The sequence below is a fragment of the Quercus robur genome, chromosome 1 (genome assembly GCF_932294415.1).
Source record: "Quercus robur chromosome 1, dhQueRobu3.1, whole genome shotgun sequence".
Classification (NCBI taxonomy): domain Eukaryota; kingdom Viridiplantae; phylum Streptophyta; class Magnoliopsida; order Fagales; family Fagaceae; genus Quercus; species Quercus robur.
Genome location: NC_065534.1, coordinates 22,927,849 through 22,947,176, shown reverse-complemented (window position 1 = coordinate 22,947,176; position 19,328 = coordinate 22,927,849). Strand labels below are relative to the sequence as shown.

The following is a 19,328-nucleotide window of genomic DNA, read 5'->3' as shown; positions in this document are numbered from 1 at the left end:
TATATATATATATTTTGAGACCAATATATATTTATATATTTGATAAGTAAGAAGAGTACTAAAATCTTTCTAAAAAAAAAGAACAGTACTAAAATAATAATTAAATAATAATAGTTAGTACTGGTATATGTTGTAATGTAAAATACAGTAATAAATTAGTCCTGCCAATAAAGATTTGGTTAATTGACCGATGCAGTGTGGCGATTGACAGATGAGGCAGCAATGGTCTAAAGACGTCAATTCAAAGAAACACTAGGGACAATGACGTAAATGCCGCCGTAAATTATAAAGAAAAAAGAAAAGAAAAAAAAAAACAATTGCCTGCTCCTTAGTTTTGTCGATTTGCGTGCAAATCAACTCTCTCTCTCTCTCCTCTCTTTTATTCCCCACTGTTTCAGCTCAGTTCAGATCACTGTCTTTTTTTCTCTTTTTTTCTCTCTAAAATAGCCCCAAAAATCAAAATCTTCCTTCCAAAATTTTTTCTCATTTCTTCACTGTAGCTTCTTCTCTCTCGTCATGATTAGGGTTTCTTCATCATCATCATCATCACTCTGTGTTCTTCTCGTTTGCATATTGTTACCTGGTTGTCTCTAATGCTTCAACCATTGGCTCTCTTTTGCCCCCAACACTGACCAAGAGAGAGAGAGAGAGAGAGCCATAGCTTTCTTCTTCTTCTTCTTCTTCTTCTTCTTCTTCTTCTTCTTTTCCTTATTCCCTCGCAAGCTCACTCAACAAGCTCTCTGCATCACATGAAATGATGGGTCTGAAGTGGTTTGCTGAAGGATCTATGTGAAAATTTTCTTTTGAGATTTAGCTCAAAAACTTTAAGACTTGGTGTCAGTGAGTTTGAGGGACAAGTGGGTTTTCTTTGTTTTGGTGGAAAGTTGTTTTTTTTTTTTTTTTGTTTGTTTGGGTATCTTAGTTCAGATTAGTTCAAAACAGTGAGAGATTTCGGTGAGTTTTGGTTGTATCTGTGGGAAATCCAAACCGAACCCAGCGTTTTATTCTTCATAACAGTTCGTTTTTACATCATCACCGACCAATAGCTGAGAATCTAGAAGGATAAAAAGAAAGTTGTATGCGTGTGTATGTCTGTATTCATACATGCATAGTCTTAGCCTTTAATCATTTTTTGGCTTTTATCTTCACCAATAAGTTTCTTGACTATTTAAGAAGACGGACTTTACCAAGCTAAAGAATCTTTACCCTTTTAATTACCAGAGCAAAAAAAAAAAAAGTAGTAGCTCTTGAACAGCTTTTTCTTCGTTGAGGAAAAAAATGGCTATGGCTGTGGCTCAGCAGCACAGAGAGAGTAGCAGTGGGAGTATCAGTAGGCACCTTGATGCTGGCAAGTATGTAAGGTACACAGCTGAGCAAGTTGAGGCGCTCGAGCGAGTCTATTCTGAGTGCCCAAAGCCCAGCTCTTTGCGTAGACAGCAACTGATTCGAGAGTGCCCCATTCTCTCCAACATCGAGCCCAAGCAGATCAAGGTCTGGTTCCAGAATCGCAGGTATCATTTTGGGAAACTCGGGTTTCATTCTTTCGTTCTGTTTTCTTTTTCCCCCCATAAATCCTTTCCTTTTTTGTGAGTGCAACAGTTTGAACTTTGAACCAGATGTTTATATTTATGGCATTTCCGAATCTGTTGCTATTTATGTCCTGTGATAAATTTGTAATTTTTTGAGCAAAGGTGGTGAATTTGGCCTAAAAGTTTGTTTTTTATCAATTGGGTTTGTGACCAATTTAAGTGGGTGTGTTTTAGTTTCATAGAAGGCTGAATGGTTTTTTGGGTTTTATGGTGTTTTGGCCATGCAGGTGCCGAGAGAAGCAGAGAAAAGAGTCTTCACGGCTCCAGACTGTGAACAGGAAATTGACAGCGATGAACAAGCTGTTGATGGAGGAGAATGATCGCCTGCAGAAACAGGTTTCGCAGCTGGTATGCGAAAATGGGTATATGCGGCAACAATTGCATACTGTAAGTTTATGAGTCTTTTCTCTTGTAGATTGTTCTCTTTACTTGTTTCCTTGTAGTGGATCTTGTTCTGTGTATATGGTCCATTAGGAGTTTCAAATTGCAGTATGTGTGTTCAAGAAAAGGTAATTCTGTTGATCTATTAATGTTGTGGTCTTATCATTTTCAAAGAGAATTCAAGAGTAGGACCAAATTTGAAAAGGAATTTGATGTGGGACAAAATCTTATTAAATTCTGTACTTCATCTATTTGTTGGACTTCTATTCATTCTTATGTGCAATGATTTTATTTTTTGGCCCCAATTTGCTTGCATTTTGTTCTATTCTTGTAGACTTTTTACTATGTTTGAACTATTCCACGATTAAGACATTTCAAGGATATTAATGGCACTTGCAGCTTTTCTGGCCTTGGGCAAGTTAGTTTACCTAATTGTGCTGCAAAAGAATCCAGCAATGGCCTTTTTGTTTGTTTTCATCGCTTGGTAAAATTTATTAACCTTTAATTGTTTCTTCTGTAGACATCAGCAGCAACTACTGATGCAAGTTGTGACTCTGTGGTTACCACTCCTCAGCATTCTCTGAGAGATGCTAATAACCCTGCTGGGTAATCTCAAATACCAATGGCCATGAGCTTTCTCTTTTCTCCGCATTATCTGGAAATAAATGTTGTTAATGGTGCTGTTTCTGATTTTTTTTTTTTTTTTTTTTTTTAAATTATTGTTTTGGCAGACTCCTCTCCATTGCAGAGGAGACCTTGGCAGAGTTCCTTTCAAAGGCTACAGGAACTGCTGTCGATTGGGTCCAGATGCCTGGGATGAAGGTATTTATTTATTTTTATTTGAAAAAGAATTTTTTTTTTTTTTAAGAAATCATTTTTTTAGTTTATGCAAGTAATAATGATATTGCATATTTCTTCACTCCTGAACCAGAATTAACTAAGCAATTTTTTAATTCTCTTGTCAGCCTGGTCCGGATTCGGTTGGGATCTTTGCCATTTCCCAAAGTTGCAATGGAGTGGCAGCTCGAGCTTGCGGTCTTGTAAGTTTAGAACCTACAAAGGTAAGCTTATTAGCATCCATAGAAAAACTCCAGACCTTGTCATTTCTTAGTTGGTATTTGTTTTATCAATTGTTTGGGTTCATGAACTGTTTTAATTTGATGTATTTTTTTCAAAAAATTGTGAACAGATTGCAGAGATCCTTAAAGATCGTCCATCTTGGTTTCGGGAATGTCGGAGCCTTGAAGTTTTCACCATGTTTCCAGCTGGTAATGGAGGGACAATTGAACTTGTTTACACACAGGTAAGCACAAATGGTTGTTACTTTATGTTTCTTCTGTCATCTACCTATGAATCTTCTTGTCCTGAGAAAGAACATCAAATTGCTTCAGACATATGCTCCAACTACACTGGCTCCTGCACGGGATTTTTGGACTTTAAGATACACTACAAGCTTAGACAATGGCAGTCTTGTGGTAAGCATGCCTTTTATTATCATATAGACAATGCACTGTCTCCTTATAAGTGGATGCCTAATGTAATATGCTGTTTATGTGTATTTTGTTCTTTATATCTCAAGGTTTGTGAGAGATCTCTGTCTGGTTCTGGTGCTGGCCCAAATGCAGCTGCTGCTGCCCAGTTTGTGAGAGCTGAAATGCTTCCCTGTGGTTATCTGATTCGGCCATGTGAGGGTGGAGGGTCAATCATCCATATTGTTGACCACCTGAATCTTGAGGTTTGAGTTTTAACGATCAGCTTCTTGGTATTTCTAACCTGGCATGGAAATTAATTCCTTTTTATTTTATTTCAGGCATGGAGTGTGCCAGAAGTGCTGCGACCCCTTTATGAATCATCAAAAGTAGTGGCCCAGAAAATGACTATTGCGGTGAGTAGATTCTAGTTGGTCTGATAATTTAGTTTTTTCTTCTGCATGTGGAGTTCAGTCCAATCCTTTTGAGTACAACCTGAATTTACCTACCCTGAAAAAAGAAAATGTTAGAAGGTACTGACTAGATACTTTCTGTGAAGGCCCTGCGCTATATAAGGCAAATAGCTCAGGAGACAAGTGGTGAGGTTGTATATGGTTTGGGCAGGCAGCCGGCTGTTCTGAGGACTTTTAGCCAAAGATTGAGCAGGTAGCTGTTTGATTATCTTTATTTCTTGGATTCTTTGCTGCATTAAAGCAGATTGTTGTGAAAGTCAATTCATCAATTTGAGTTTTTTTGGCCTTTGACTTTGTACGTTGATCTGCAGACTATTAATTCTTTACAATTTTCTTCTTTGTTGCAGAGGCTTCAATGATGCCGTCAATGGATTCAATGACGATGGCTGGTCGTTGATCAACAGTGATGGTGCTGAAGATGTGATTATTGCAGTTAATTCAACCAAGAACTTGAGTGCCACCTCTAATCCTGCAAATTCCCTCTCATTTGTTGGAGGAATTCTGTGTGCAAAGGCTTCCATGCTACTCCAAGTAAGTATAAAAAGTCCCCCTCATGTCTATTAAACTTGTTGACTGTTACAAGAGATTTTTAGCAAGTGAACAAGGAAATTTGGCCAGCTATCTCAACTTTTAATACTTCAATCCATCAGTTGGAATCAAAACCTATCTAGATTTGTTTGATTTTTAACACTGATCTGTGAAGTGAAGCCTTATTTTCTTAAATACTTTGGCGCTATCTTCTGTATCTTTATAATGGTTATTGTCAAGTTTTTACTTAATCAATATTCTAATTAGCTATAAATTAAACTGAAATATTTGGCAAGACATCCATCATGAATTTGTATATCAATGTAAGTCTTGAATTCTTAAATGGGTGTCATACTGTTGCTTGCATCCTGCACTTATGCATGTATCTAAGCAGGTTTGTGTTTTTCCTTTTTCTTTTCTTGCTAGAATGTCCCTCCTGCTGTCCTGGTGCGCTTCCTGAGGGAGCACCGCTCAGAGTGGGCTGATTTCAACGTTGATGCTTATTCAGCTGCATCACTGAAAGCGGGCTCATATGCTTATCCAGGGATGAGGCCTACAAGGTTTACTGGGAGCCAAATTATCATGCCTCTTGGCCACACAATAGAACATGAAGAAGTATGCTTCTTTTTTTTCTTTTTCTTTTTTTCAAATGGTAGTTGTTGTCTCCCCTCCCTCTTCTTCTTAGGTGGGTATATTGGCATGGATATATAATTTCCTCCAATTAGAGTGGGCAGAGATCTGTTTATCTAGATTTGCTTGGAGAAAGTGCAATGACATATAGTGAGACTGTGGGGTAACATATATCACAGATATTAATTCCTGCTAACTCTTGGTGTGCCTTCCAGTTGCTTGAAGTTATTCGACTTGAAGGACATTCTCTTCCTCAAGAAGATGCTTTTGCATCAAGGGACATTCATCTATTGCAGGTGCTTTTTCTGAACTTTTGCTTGTTTTTTTCAGCTCTACTTATTGTTGGTTATATTGCTTTCTTCCCCCCCCCCCCCCCCCCTCCAAATGTAAAATCAACAAGTTACTCATATCTTGCTTAAAAAAAGCATTTGTTGAAGTTTTAGCATTGATATGGACTAATTTGTGAAATTGTGACATGGTTATTTACATTGTGTTGAAATCATGACCTGGCAAGTAGACTTAGCAGTTGTGTGGATTCAGTTTTATTGGAATGCCATCTGATCTGATTTTTTGACCTGAGAATTGGGGGTCAACCCAAAACCTTCACGTCAACACATTTATATTCAACAGATTTTCCAACTGTTAAAATATTAACATATTTGTGAATATGTTTTTACTGGATTTTGGGACCTGGCATTATTTAACTTTTTCTTCATGTTTTCTGGTTGTCCTAAAGGGTCAGAGTTTGTTGGTTGTATGTAATTATACTTAAATGCCTTAATTTCTTTGGCAGATATGTAGTGGAGTTGACGAGAATGCTGTGGGAGCTTGTTCTGAACTTGTATTTGCTCCAATTGATGAAATGTTTCCTGATGATGCTCCACTGTTACCCTCTGGTTTCCGTATCATTCCATTGGATTCAAAAACAGTTGAGTTTATCTGTTCTTCCTTGAATAATCTTATACTTATTTACACTTTCAATGGTCTATCAATTTCAGATAATTGTGCACGAGTGAAATGTTTGACTGTAGATGAAAATGCAATGTCAATTTCTTTGACACAATGAAGTCAGAATTTCCTTGTGACAGAACTTTTATGTAAATTATATTGTGATGGATATATCACAGGAGTTTTATTGATTTATTGCACATGCTTACTCTTAAAAGCCTAAGAGAGTTTATCTGAACACTGTAAATCCTGGAAATCATGTTTATGTAGTCTATTTTCCCCCCTTATGCTTACTGTCATCTTTATACAGAGTGATGCCAAGGATTCATTGTCGACTCATCGCACCCTAGATCTTACATCAAGTCTTGAAGTGGGCCCAGCAACAAACCATGCTGCGGGAGATGTGTCATCGTGTCATTACTCTCGATCAGTCTTGACTATTGCTTTCCAGTTTCCATTTGATAGCAGTCTACAAGATAATGTTGCAACCATGGCACGCCAGTATGTCCGAAGTGTCATCTCCTCTGTGCAGAGGGTTGCCATGGCAATATCTCCAACAGGATTGAGCCCAGCCATGGGACCAAAGCTTTCCCCAGGCTCTCCGGAGGCTCTTACGCTGGCTCACTGGATCTGCCAGAGCTATAGGTGAGTTCTGCTTTGATTTCTCATAATGTGGTTGGGATGTGTGACACCGTGGTTGGCATCGCAGAATCCATTGAATACTAAAAAGTGGATGTTAGCTTCCGTCCTGCAAGCAAAAAATTTTGAAGTTCATGATCAACCTATCTTCTGTTGAGCTGTTATTAAATGCTTTAAGATAGACCCTTCCAATATATTCCTGTACAAGCTAGTTAATTATATTCTTTATCTTTTCCTCAGTTACCATATAGGAGCAGACCTGCTGAGATCTGATTCTATGGGTGGTGATTCGGTGTTGAAACATTTATGGAATCACCAGGATGCCATTTTGTGCTGTTCATTAAAGGTACAGATTCCAGTAGAAAACACACCTCTTTTTATACTTTGATGGAACGGTTGTGGAGTTGATATAGTGGTTTAGCATATTGTTCAATTTATGTAGTCTATTTAAATGGTAGTATTTTTTATTAAATCTGGATTTTCATTGGCATTGCAGACGGTGCCAGTTTTCATCTTCGCAAACCAGACAGGGCTTGACATGTTGGAAACAACTCTAGTGGCTTTACAAGACATCACACTCGATAAAATATTCGATGAGTCTGGACGCAAGGCATTGTGTGCTGACTTTGCCAAGTTAATGCAGCAGGTGAATTATAAATGAACAATTTATTTTATTGTAGTGTGCCATCAGGTTGCTTGATATACGTACTCTTGTCCATTCCATAATTTCTTCTTTGGGACTCTTGCTTGATATACACATGCATATTTGGTTCTTTTCTTTTGGGACCATACCATAGTTTTGGTTCATAAGTCATATGCTGAACTCAACCTCACCCATCTTTTTCATGGTTTGCTGAATATAAACTCCCTGCCTTTAACATTTCCATTATAAACCCATAATGTCTGAATGTTTTGCATATTTTGATATCAGGGATTCACTTACTTGCCGGGTGGAATCTGCATGTCGACAATGGGGCGCCATGTTTCATATGAACAAGCGGTTGCATGGAAAGTCCTTGCTGCAGATGAGACCACTGTCCATTGCCTAGCCTTTTCTTTCGTAAACTGGTCTTTTGTGTGAACATTTTAGTTGATATTTCCAATCACCCTCCTCATTTTCCATCTTGAATTTGGGATTCGGGAAACAAAAAATGCAAAAAAGAAAAAGAAAAAAGAAAAGGGCAAAGAAAATGGAAGTTTTGTACTTATTTAAATCCTAGTCCCAGGTTTGCATTATATTAATTTGATTAAATTTTTATAAATGCACCCGAGTTTTTGAGTTATCCATGTGAATTTTTTCTGGTAGTGAAATTGTTTACCATTAAAGATTGGTGTTGGAACTTGAAGCAAAAACCGAAATGGGGGGAACAAAGACGTGTCTACTTTTCTATTCAGTCTTTCTTAGCATGCAGTGGCTGACAAATTAGCGGTTACAAAAAGCTTTGTTTCCAACTCATGCTGCTGTACATGACTCGTGATTATGTGTTTTTTTATATTGACTGACTAAATTGGTACGTACGTATAAGTATACGTGTCTAGCTACAAGTTACCATCTGTATGTGCTACAGTACTGTTTATCTGGCCCCTTCATCCCCTACCCTTTGTGTGGGTCCTTATGTTGAATCAGTGTGGCCTGTAAAAGTTAGCACAGTATACTCCGTAAGTGCAATAATTTTGTACTTACTAGGCTTGTCTCTTTAAACTTTAATGTCCTACTTTTTTGAGATTTTTCTTTTCCGCCAAAGCCATTGGATATAGGTGTTTGACGGACTGTGTCTTATTTACAGTACCATCATTTCTCTTTTGTTTGTTTGTTTGAATTTAAAGGTTTTAGTGTTTGTAGTCATGTACTTAATGAGGATTCTGAGAGTACGGTCATGTGCAATAAGCATGCACGCCTGCTCTATGGGATCAGGGTCGTTGAAATCGCAATGGGGTTACAGAGTATTCTCTGCCAAGAAACTGATGTCTCTCAGAATTGTTTCCATTCTCTTTTCAGTTTTTAACCTCCCCATCAACAATTTACTCTGTACAGGTTATGATGAGAAATATCTGATATCTTGGAATCTCTCACATGTTACATTGTTACCTTACGCCATACCTCATACTTTTCTGCCAAACAAATTAAATTTCGGCAACTCTGTTATGTACATACTTTGTTTCATAACTTACCTCACAATTTGTTGAGATTAAAGTTGTGAGCCCTGGATAATCACTTTCAAATGGACTTGTTACTAGCACATTTTTATTTTCATAACTTCAATTAGTTGTGGAACAAGTTTCCCCATATCCAGTTTCTAAAAAATATTCTATTATACCATCTCAAAAGCTGTTTTATATATTATATCATATAATTTTATAATACACTTAATATCTTATCTTTTATTTTACCATATAACACATTAAAATAATATAAACAATAAAATATAAAAAATATAAAAATATATCTCAATTCTCTCTCATATCTCTGTTTCTCTTACTTTCTCTCAACCACCCACCGCCACCACCACCACCGTTGAGCTTCCCATTCTCACCACCCATCACCGTTGAGCAACCTAGTTACACCACCCACCGCTAAGAAATGAGAATTGCACCCATTATTTAACCACCAACAACTCAACCAAGATTTTTCTATATAAAAAAAAAAAAATTAGTTAAGAACAAAGCACCAAATCACCAAAAATTAACCCATTGCTGTTGCCACCAATCCAAATATAACCCACCACACCATAGTAGAAAAGAACCCACCACCACAATTGTGAAAAAAAATCCACCCCTACCACCAAGAATAAAACCCATAAAACCCACCACCACCTCCACAAACAAAACCCACTACAACCACTGCTAAACACCCATGGCCGAACCAAAACCCATTCAAACCCATAGGAAAAACACCCACAAAACACCACAGACAACAGTGAGATCAACCCACTCTCCATGACTTGATCAACCCACATTCTAGGGTGAAATCAACCCACACCACAAATGGAGCAAAACAAGAGAGAGAGAGAGAGAGAGAGAGAGAGAGAGAGCAAACCCATGGCTTGCGTTTAGCGGCTTACGGCGGCTTGTGATGGTGGTGGCTTTCAATGGCCTCTCTTGGTGGGTTCGGCCATGGGTGGCTTTGGTGATGGTGTTCATGACCATGGGTTTCGGGTTTAAAGAGAAGAGAGAGCAACATGAGAGAAAGAAGGAAGAGAGAGAAAAAGGACTAAACTAATGAGACGAAGAGAGAGAAAGAAGAGAGAAAAAGAATCACAAATGTTAATAAAAAAGGGAGACACAATAAAATAACATTATTTAAAGATACAATCTTGCTACAGTAAGCTCTTAGAGCATTCTCATCAAATGTGTTAAAAATGCTAAATGCTATTTTTTAGCATTTTTAATACTTCAAATCATAAAAACATAACTACAATAAAGATGCTAAATGCTAAATATTTTAGCATTCAGCTACAGTGAGTCGTCATTGATAACAGCTCAATGTAGCTAGATTGTAAACAATTTTTTTTTTTAATTCCTCACAAGTCTGATCTCTCTCACTATTCTCTTCTTTCTTTTTCTCTCACTGGTCTTACTTCTCTCTTTTCTTCTTTCACAGGCATCTACAACTAAAAAATCACGGTGGTAGTGGTGATGTTATGGTGGTGTTGAAGTTTTTTTTTTATTTTTTTTTTTTTTTGAGGTAACTTATGACTCTAATGGTGGTTGCCACGGTGGTGATGTGGGTTTGATTTGGTGGGTCTCAGAGCTAATGGGTCTTGGTTGCTCAGTTGCTGGGTTGCTCGATGGTCTCAGTGGTGTTTCTCAGCAGAAGTGGGTGGCTCAACTCGTGGTCTCGCAGTGAGTTTGGGTTTGTGATTTTGGTAGTTTGTTTTTCTTTTTGTTTTTGTTTTTCCGGTTGTTGGTGGTGACGAGGTTGTGGGTTTGGGTTTTGTGATTTTGGTGGTTGGGGATTGTGGTGGCTGTTGGCTAGTGGTTTTTTTTTTTTTGGTGGTGGTGGTTGGCAGTGGCTAGCCGTGGGTGTGGGTGTGGGTGTGGTTGTGGTTTGCTTGGATTGAGAAAAAAGTGGTGGGTTTCTTTAGAGAAAGAGAAAGACACGAATAGGAATAGAGAGAGAAAGAAATATAGTGAGAGAATAAAAAAATAATATTTAAATGAAGTTGTAAAAAAAATAAACTTTTGATGTTTGGTATATTGTAAAATGAGGTGTTAAAATTGTTAAAGTAATGTTTTGAGATGTTGAATGCTAAAAATTTTGACTCTCTTGATGGAAATGCTCTTACTTGTAACTTGTAAGAGGTTACTATAGCAAGATTGTAAAAAAATTTACAATTGGAAGTCCGGATAATGCATACTTTTTGTGCTTTGATGCTAAATATAGCATATTAGGGTACTGATGCTCTTAGACTTGTTCAAATTTCGTGTATGTGCCCTATTAAAAAGGTGGTGGAATTGTGTTTCTAGCATTGCTAAAATATACGGATACACCTTGTTGAATGTTTGAATCAACATCAATGTCAGAAGCAGAAGCAGAAACAGATCCTACAATTTCTCTCTAGAAATATCTATTAGGCATCTATGACCATGGTTTTAAAAATCCGACCAAATCAATTGGTTGGATAGGGTTAATTGTCTACTGTCCGAGTTGGTTTGGTTTTTATAACCAGAAAAAGCAATTTAAGGGATGGAAATGTTCGATGGTAGTCAGACTTGTTGATCCCAGAAATTGTTAACAGGTCAAACGATTCCTACTGATTTTGGTTGTTGATAGTCACTCATCTTGATTTGTGTCGTTGCTGCTTGTTTCCTTGATCTATGTTGGAGCTCCTCACCAAGTCCATGGTATTTCTGGCTACCGGCATTGTTACCATATGCAATGCCACATGGAGACAGACCAGGAGTAACTGGTCAATCGGACAATCCCAATGTTTGACAATTTTGGTTCAATAATGGTGGAGCACCAAAATGAGTCGTCCCAAAAGTTTTGGTTCAATAAGCTTATCTTTATGTTCTTAATTTTTTTTTTTTTTTTTTTTTTCAAAAGACCCCTTTAATCTTGTACTGGTCTGAAATATGTGTACCTGTTGGACTTGTGGAAATGGTTAGCATAAACTGAATAGTCTTATGTTTAAATCAATATTTTTCTAGGGGTTTAAAGTACATACCATCTGGGGGCCGACATTAAACATTTTTCAGCTGTAATAGCTACAACGGTGCAATTTTGATCACTTTGTTATGGAGAGTGAATTAACGCTGAGCTCCCGAAGATGTGAACCCTTAACATTGACCTTAACAAACCTTTGCCACTGAGTCACTCACCTAAATGGTCTGTCCTTAGTTTAAAAAAATACCTATACCTGATAGTAAAATGTCTATGCTTAATAGTTGGGATGTTTCACAAGGGAGAGAGTGTGTGACATAAGAAGAGATTAACGAAATTTAGAACAAAGTGAAGATCCATTTTTAACCACTTTTGTAAAAGGATTAACAAAAGTTGTACATTAATAGGGCACAATTATGATGTCCACTCAAATGCATTTTCAATAGGGCACATTTTAGCAATGCTAGAAACACATTTTGTAGGATCTGTTTCTGCATTTTCAAAAGAATGCATTTTGTATAGCTCATTTTCTTAAGTAAAATTGAGAATCCACAAATTTGAGTCTTATTTTGCATTCTCGTTTTGATTTTCACTATATTGTGCAAGTCTAGCAAATTCTTCGATAAACTCACCCAACACTTCTTGCTCCTTTGGTGAGTGCTTTAAGGCGCGATCCATGAATGTAGTTACATCTACTTTGTGAATGGATCTCGTGGAAGTTGCCTAATGTGTGTCCATCCTAAACATGTGTTTTAGAATACACCACTAACTCAGAGGTTAAGATAGAGAAAGGAGTTGCCACTTATTTATAAGTCTAAGAACCAAATTTGACACCTATCTGAAAGTCCAACTAAATCAAAGCTTAGATCCGGAATTGGGCTATGGGCTTGGGAATATGTTATACATCCAAAGTTCGCATGATCGAATAGATCAACTTCAACTAAAGATACTAGTCCATGTTTAATTAAGGAAAACATTAAGGTAGAACACTACCAAATCATACAATTAATGCACAGGCTAACATAGATGCACATCACATCATAATAGGAAAAATTTTGAAATTTTATGATAAGAAAAATAGTAATCAAGTCAAAGCAATAATATGTACACGTACTTATCAAACTTGTTATAGAAGAATAATATGTTTACATATGATTTCGCCTATGGTGTCCAAAGCTTCTCTCCTTGCTATGCTTCCGCTATAGCAACATCGCTACCCCATGGCGACACTCGTACTTCCCCCAAATTAATACTCTCTATGTGTGCACGTTAAATAATTTCTTCCACTTTGGCAAATATATTGCTTTATAAATTTGATGTTGGTTTTTTAATTTTTGGGCTAGAAATATAATTGATTAAAAATTGATGAGAGCTATAAATGAGCTAGTCAATGTCACTCAATTATAAGGCTTTTAGTGTGAGCAATTTAGAGGGTTTGGGTTTTATTTTTTTATGGGGGTTTCACTGTGGAATGTTCGATGCAATTTACAATTTGAGAACTACTTGCATTGTAAATGGTGAGTTATTGTAGGAATTAAAAATAATGGGAGCTGTTTAGCAATTAGCACATTCTTTTTCTTAGAGCATTCCCATCTGAAAATTCTATCATATTCTATTTTATCATCTTAAAAAACTACTTTATCAATTATATCATATCATTTTACAATATACCCAACATCCCAATTTTTATTTTACAATACAACACATTAAAATAATATATTTCAAAACATAAATAAAAGCCAGAAATGAGACACGGAGAGAAAGACAAAGATTGAGATGTGAGACAGAGAGTGGGAGGAGAGAGGAATGAATAAAAAAACATTATTTCCTTTTACAATTGTGTTACAATACCATCACAAATTTGTGATGGTATTGTAGCACAATTCTAAATTTTTTTTAGGATAAAACAGATACAAGATCGAATGTTGGCTTGTTTTTTTGCTTTGATACTAAAATTCCTTAACATATACCATTTATCTTGCCCAATGCGAATGCTCTTAGCAAGTGCCTTAGTTGTTTTAATCTTTCTTAAATAGTAAAATACTATTTGATGGATTCAAATAAGCTTTGTAATAATTAATTATAGTTTTTGTTTTAGCTGTAATTGGTAATTGCTTTTCCATTTAGAGCAATTAGGCTATTTTTGTGGTTTTTAATTTAAGTATTTCCAGGTCTCCAGCGCATGTCCATGAAGATAGTGGAGTACATTGTTGATAAAGCACTATATTGAAATTGAAGCTAAATTTGTTAATAAGTGATGCTTAATGTTATCTGTTAGTGTGCCTTTCCTTCCTTTAACAGTAAGTTCTATAGGAGAAGCAATTTTGCAACTACTGAAATCCCATCATGAAGGGTTTGTTTCAGGTTTTAGGATACTTATATCACGATGTAACGATTTAAGTGTCCCATGTAACTTAGGTGCATGCTTAACCATGTGTATATAAGTTTTTCGGCACCCTCCCCTTGCAAGCCAATTTTCAATGGTGAGTTCTATTGAGTAATTGGATTAAATGATTTGCAATGAGTTGCATCATGATGAATAGGGCAATTACAGAGTTGAAATTTACTTGGATCTCCAGCAATTGCAGACATGGAGTGGAGGGTGAGACAATGTATCAGTTAAATTATGAATTACTTGATGCCATTTACCATATGCACAACCAATCATTTTTTAATCTTTAATATTACTCATTCTCGTCTATTACTTTTTTAAGTAATAAATCCCAAATGAATGTTTACCACTTCACCATTGTGATCACTATAACCTTGAGTATATGAAGAACATCCCAGCCTGATATACATCGTATATACTAATATACACATGATGAAACACAACCAACTTCGAGTACTTTGGATATCACAAAACACAACAGGAAAGAAAGATCAAACCAACAAAGTCTATGCCTCAAATGATATTCCAAATGGACTCTATCTTCTTTCGCTTTCTTTTAGTTCATCGGGATGCCAATGACCAGAAGTTCAGTAGGAAAGATGGCAATGAAGTGAACCAACAAATGAAAGCCATTCCCGTTGCCGTTTCAAATTCTATACAGTGGTTTTGTGCACAGATATCAAGGTCATTGTCAATAAGGACAGTGATGCCAGCTGATGCACAGGCTGCAGCAAAAGTAAGAGTGGATGTAATCTGCAACCAAAAAAGACATGGCTGTGATTTAAGATACATAGTGGCAAAATCATATTTACATAAGCTTCTAACTTAGCATGCATAATTAGGACAACTGCACGAAGAAAACCTAAAGTTTATCACCATCTGCAGCAGAAAAAGACACGATGGAGACATAAGATACATAGTTTCAAAATCAAATTTACATAAGTTTCTAACTTAGTATGCAAAATTAGGATAATTGCCTAAAGAAAACCTAAGGTTTACTACTAGTATTTTAAACATAAGTCACAACAATCATTTTCATTTCAAGTCAATTTGAACTCAACTCCAGTTTGCTTGTAGTAATTAGTGAATAGCGGGAGCTCCCTACTAGTTCTGAGCCAACTTGGACTCCCTACAGTATTCACTGGGGAAGAAATAAAGTCATCTATAAATAGGTTCTTCAGTGCATAGGATAGCTATGCAATGCATAGTTACTCTTGAAAACTAACTATGGAGAATGAAAAATATTCTTGTTCATTAATGAATGAATTATTAGATCATTTTAGGCTAGCCAAGTAGTTCGCAAATGACACAAGAGTTCAATGCTGCTTATGAATGTTAATGACGGCATAACAGTAAATATGAAATTTGTGAATTAAATGGAAAATGTGATAATAAGACAACCAGGGGGGCAGGAAATCATAAATCCAGTGATTACCTGGAACCAACACAAAACAAGTGACATTATTACTTATCCTGAAAAAACAAAACACACACACACATGCGGAAAGTGCAAGTGGTGCCAACATGTGCTAGAAGTTATCCAGTCTTTTGCTAGAATCACATGTGATTTTCTTACCCCATCACCAATAGTAAACAAACTGACAATTCGATAATTCTGCAATGAACGCCTCACTAAAAGGGCATAGATGTCAATGATAGCTAATGAAAGGCTCCAGAAACTCTGCAAGCCAGCAGCCGCAACAAGGTAGCTGGAAATCAAAATTAGAAAAACTTGAGGATATGGAATAGTAAGTAGCTGGACTACCATTAGATAGGAAACAACAAATTAAAAACAGTCAAGCTTATAAGAGCATTCCCATTAGCTTCTTTAAAAATATATGCATTTTGCATCACCAAAACACACTTTATTTATTTTACATTACCATTTTAATAACACACCCCACATCCCATTCTTTATTTTCCAATTCATCCCATTTAAAAAAAAAAAAAAAACCAATGCAGCCAAGAGAGAGAATATGATTTTGTCGAATGAAGTATTAGATGCACCACGCTACAGTATTTTTCATTTTTACTGTAGCAACATGTATTGTTTGCTACAGTAATAGATGAGCTGCTGGAGTGTGTTTTAAGGGTTTTGTTTGCTTGCATTACCCAATGGGACGCTCTAAGAATTCAAAAACAGCGACATGAAATAAATGTAAAAAATCTTATGGATATATATTCAACATAAAAGTACAAGAAAAAAGCATATACATAAATAGTCAGTTGCAGAAGAGTATCTAGGTGCCAGATCTGTCTACTCCCCAAATCTTAGATTATATCGTTGTTGAATAACTGAATATTGGATTTTTTTTTCCCATCCTCCTAACCCTTGCATGGCTTCCCTAACATTGTGATGTAGAACCAAACCAAAATGGATGCAATAACAAAATTGAAGAACAGAAAAATAAAAAATAGATAACTTAGGAGTCAGCACCTAAGCTTTCTTGGAATCAGACTAACCAAGAGAGAACAAGCCTAAGAGTCAGCACCAGACATTCTAAAAAATTCCAAAATAAACTTTATTAACCAAGCAAACTTATCTCCATAGGAGAACAATAGCACCCTTATGTAGGCTACTAAAACTAAAACCTAATTCTTGTTGACTTAGGAAAGCCAATTATTCACATTCCACAAAAATTTGGAAATGAGGCTTGGTTGTTGTTGCTGTTGTTCCCACATCACATTGATACTTAATAATTTCACAGACCTCATACTAGCGAAAGCCCTTTTAGCCCGCCAATATCACATTTCCGCAATCATTACATTCAAGTTTGTAAAGGGAAAAAGATTGTCAAGCTAACACTTTTGTTGTCAATGCATTTAATTACTATACTTCCAGCTAAAAAGCAAGCATGATACAGGGAGGAGATTTCTATTAAGAAGTTTTGTGAACTAACAAGAACCCACAGGTACAACAGACATCAGCATCAGTTTTAACATCAGTCAGCCAAACCACATCATGTTCTAGAATATGATAAATTCATAATCTAAAACTTATGAAAGAGAAGAGTACCAGGGAGGAGATTTCTAAGACTATGGGTACATCAAACTTCAAGTCTTTACAATGATCAAGCAAATCTACAAGGGTGGAAGCAGAAAAGTAGCCTAAAGCTAGCATCCACTTATGCAAAGATTTGAAAAACAGCAGTTTCAGATCCGAAATAGTCTGTTAACATCCCTCAAAGTTGTGACTTGTGACTATTCCTATCCCACAAAAAAAGCAAAGCGTTTTACAAAATTGATGAAAAGCTAAAGCACACTTGGGTTAACAAATGAGATTGAGGTGGCTTCTATCTTTTAAAAGCTTAAGCGCCCCTCTAAAAGCCCCACCAAGCATAGCCTAAAACCAGAGGAAATGCCTAAGAAATTATGAACATCTCCCCCATCATCCACAAGCCAGCTCCTAGGGAATAACAGAAACAACATCTGCTTGGAGGTGAAAGATGAGAAAACTTGGGCAATGGTATCACCCCACAAGAACCTTTAAAATGCAAATGTCCCTTCCTATAAGGGATCCCACTTGTGGGAATCACATCATTCAGAAAAAAAAATTCACCAAAAACCCTTTAGGAGCTCTTTAATTCTCCAAACTGTATCTCCAAACATGTAGATCACCTCAGCCAAGGCATCCTATTTTAAAAGTGTAACCTGCAGCCCTGTCTATATTGTAGATTTTCACAACCATGTTTTGAGCTTGACAAACACTTAACTTCCTATGTACCTATGTTTGAGGGATGGAAGGATGCTAATTCACATTGACTTACAAAGTTAATGTCTAGAATGAGCCCCAAATGCTCTGAGTGAGCTTAACTCTTGCTTTTGCCTACCCATAGAGATTGACAGGAAACCAATTTATGAACTCCCTGACAATACTAATAACAGTTACAACAACAGCAACAAAGGCTAAGTCCTAAATTTGTTCGGGTCGACTATGGATCCTCAACAAATTAATCAGAGTCACTTGTATTCTTTTCCTCCATTTTATTCTATCTGAGGTCATAGTCTAGACAATACTTAGGCGAACCTAAATTGAAATTAGATTAAAAATTGATGTACCAATGACATAACTGTAATCAGATATTACTCAGGGTCACCTGTATTCATTTCCTCAATTATATTCTATCCGAAGTCATAATCCTGACAATATACATTGGTGAACCTAAATTGAAATCAGATTAAAAATCAATGTACCAATAACAAAACTGTAATCAGATATCTCCAAAAACCCAAATTGGGCTACATGTTGTACACAGTATGATCAAAATTATTCATCCAAACATGCTTTCCAGATCCAAAATTCATGAACTGTTATGTAACAAAAAGAAGTGATATGAACAATAATAAAGAAAATAAAAAGCAAAAATCAAATGTATAAATTAAAGCTTTAGCTAAAGGAAGTGTAGTTGTTGTTATACCTGAAGGCAGTGACAGAAGGGAAGTCACTGGTGGTAGCCATGACACAAACAGCCGCAACCGCGAAGAGAAACTGGCACGCGCGCAAGGCTAGACCACCAGGCGTGCCTGGCATTCCCTGTACATCTTTCATCCTCAGCCTCGGAGGGTTGCCACCACCGCCACCATCACCACCGCCACCGCCACCACCACCACCACCACCAGCGTTCGTCGTAGGAAACTCCTCCACCGGGTGAACCGTCGCGTGGCTCACATTCATTTCCCCACCACAACAACAACAGCAACCTCAACAGCCTCTCTCAATTTCATCAACACCACCACCACCCGACGATCTGAGTTTTTTTTTTTTTTTTGAATTGAAAGAGTTAAAGAATGTAAGCCCTAAATCGAATATTTGAGAAAAATAGGGTTCTGAGTGAGATTATTAGATTAAGGTTGTTGTTGTTGGTGGTGTTGGTGTTATTGTTGTTGTGGAGTTAAGGATGATAGAGGTTGCGAATGAAATTGGTTTTTGTTAAAATGAAGAGACTAGCGGTAGGGTCAACTGATTTTCGTGTAATGTTTTTTCTGTGTTGTAAAAGTTAGTTAATTGTCGCCGTAAAATAAAAAATAAAAAAAATAAAAAAAATGTCTGCTCGCTGCTGCTGTAATCAGTAATCACTCAGTATATTTCGGCCAGTGGTAAAAAGTAAAAACTATACTCTTTCACCTCATTGGTCATTCCCCAATTTTGGTGTAATTCAAATTTAGGGTCTCAAT

The 19,328-nt window shown here is 36.7% G+C and overlaps 2 protein-coding genes across 2 annotated transcripts; one reads left to right on the top strand and one right to left on the bottom strand.

Annotated features, from left to right (window-relative positions):
* The first annotated feature begins 396 nt into the window (after positions 1–396).
* Positions 397–7,940, top strand: LOC126725881 (homeobox-leucine zipper protein REVOLUTA). The gene is made up of 18 exons (XM_050430888.1): positions 397–1,511; positions 1,817–1,976; positions 2,491–2,576; positions 2,702–2,792; positions 2,936–3,031; positions 3,160–3,273; positions 3,362–3,445; positions 3,550–3,705; positions 3,781–3,855; positions 3,999–4,105; positions 4,260–4,443; positions 4,867–5,055; positions 5,286–5,366; positions 5,864–5,998; positions 6,329–6,663; positions 6,898–7,003; positions 7,154–7,303; positions 7,589–7,940. Exons 1-18 carry the CDS (start codon positions 1,279–1,281, stop codon positions 7,736–7,738), a joined length of 2,532 nt encoding a protein of 843 aa, XP_050286845.1. The 5' UTR covers positions 397–1,278; the 3' UTR covers positions 7,739–7,940.
* A 6,538-nt stretch (positions 7,941–14,478) lies between these two features.
* On the bottom strand, positions 14,479–19,119 carry LOC126725872 (CASP-like protein 5A2). The gene is made up of 3 exons (XM_050430877.1): positions 18,572–19,119; positions 15,730–15,862; positions 14,479–14,906 (listed from the first exon to the last, which is right to left on the bottom strand). Exons 1-3 carry the CDS (start codon positions 18,826–18,828, stop codon positions 14,715–14,717), a joined length of 582 nt encoding a protein of 193 aa, XP_050286834.1. The 5' UTR covers positions 18,829–19,119; the 3' UTR covers positions 14,479–14,714.
* Positions 19,120–19,328: the final 209 nt, after the last annotated feature.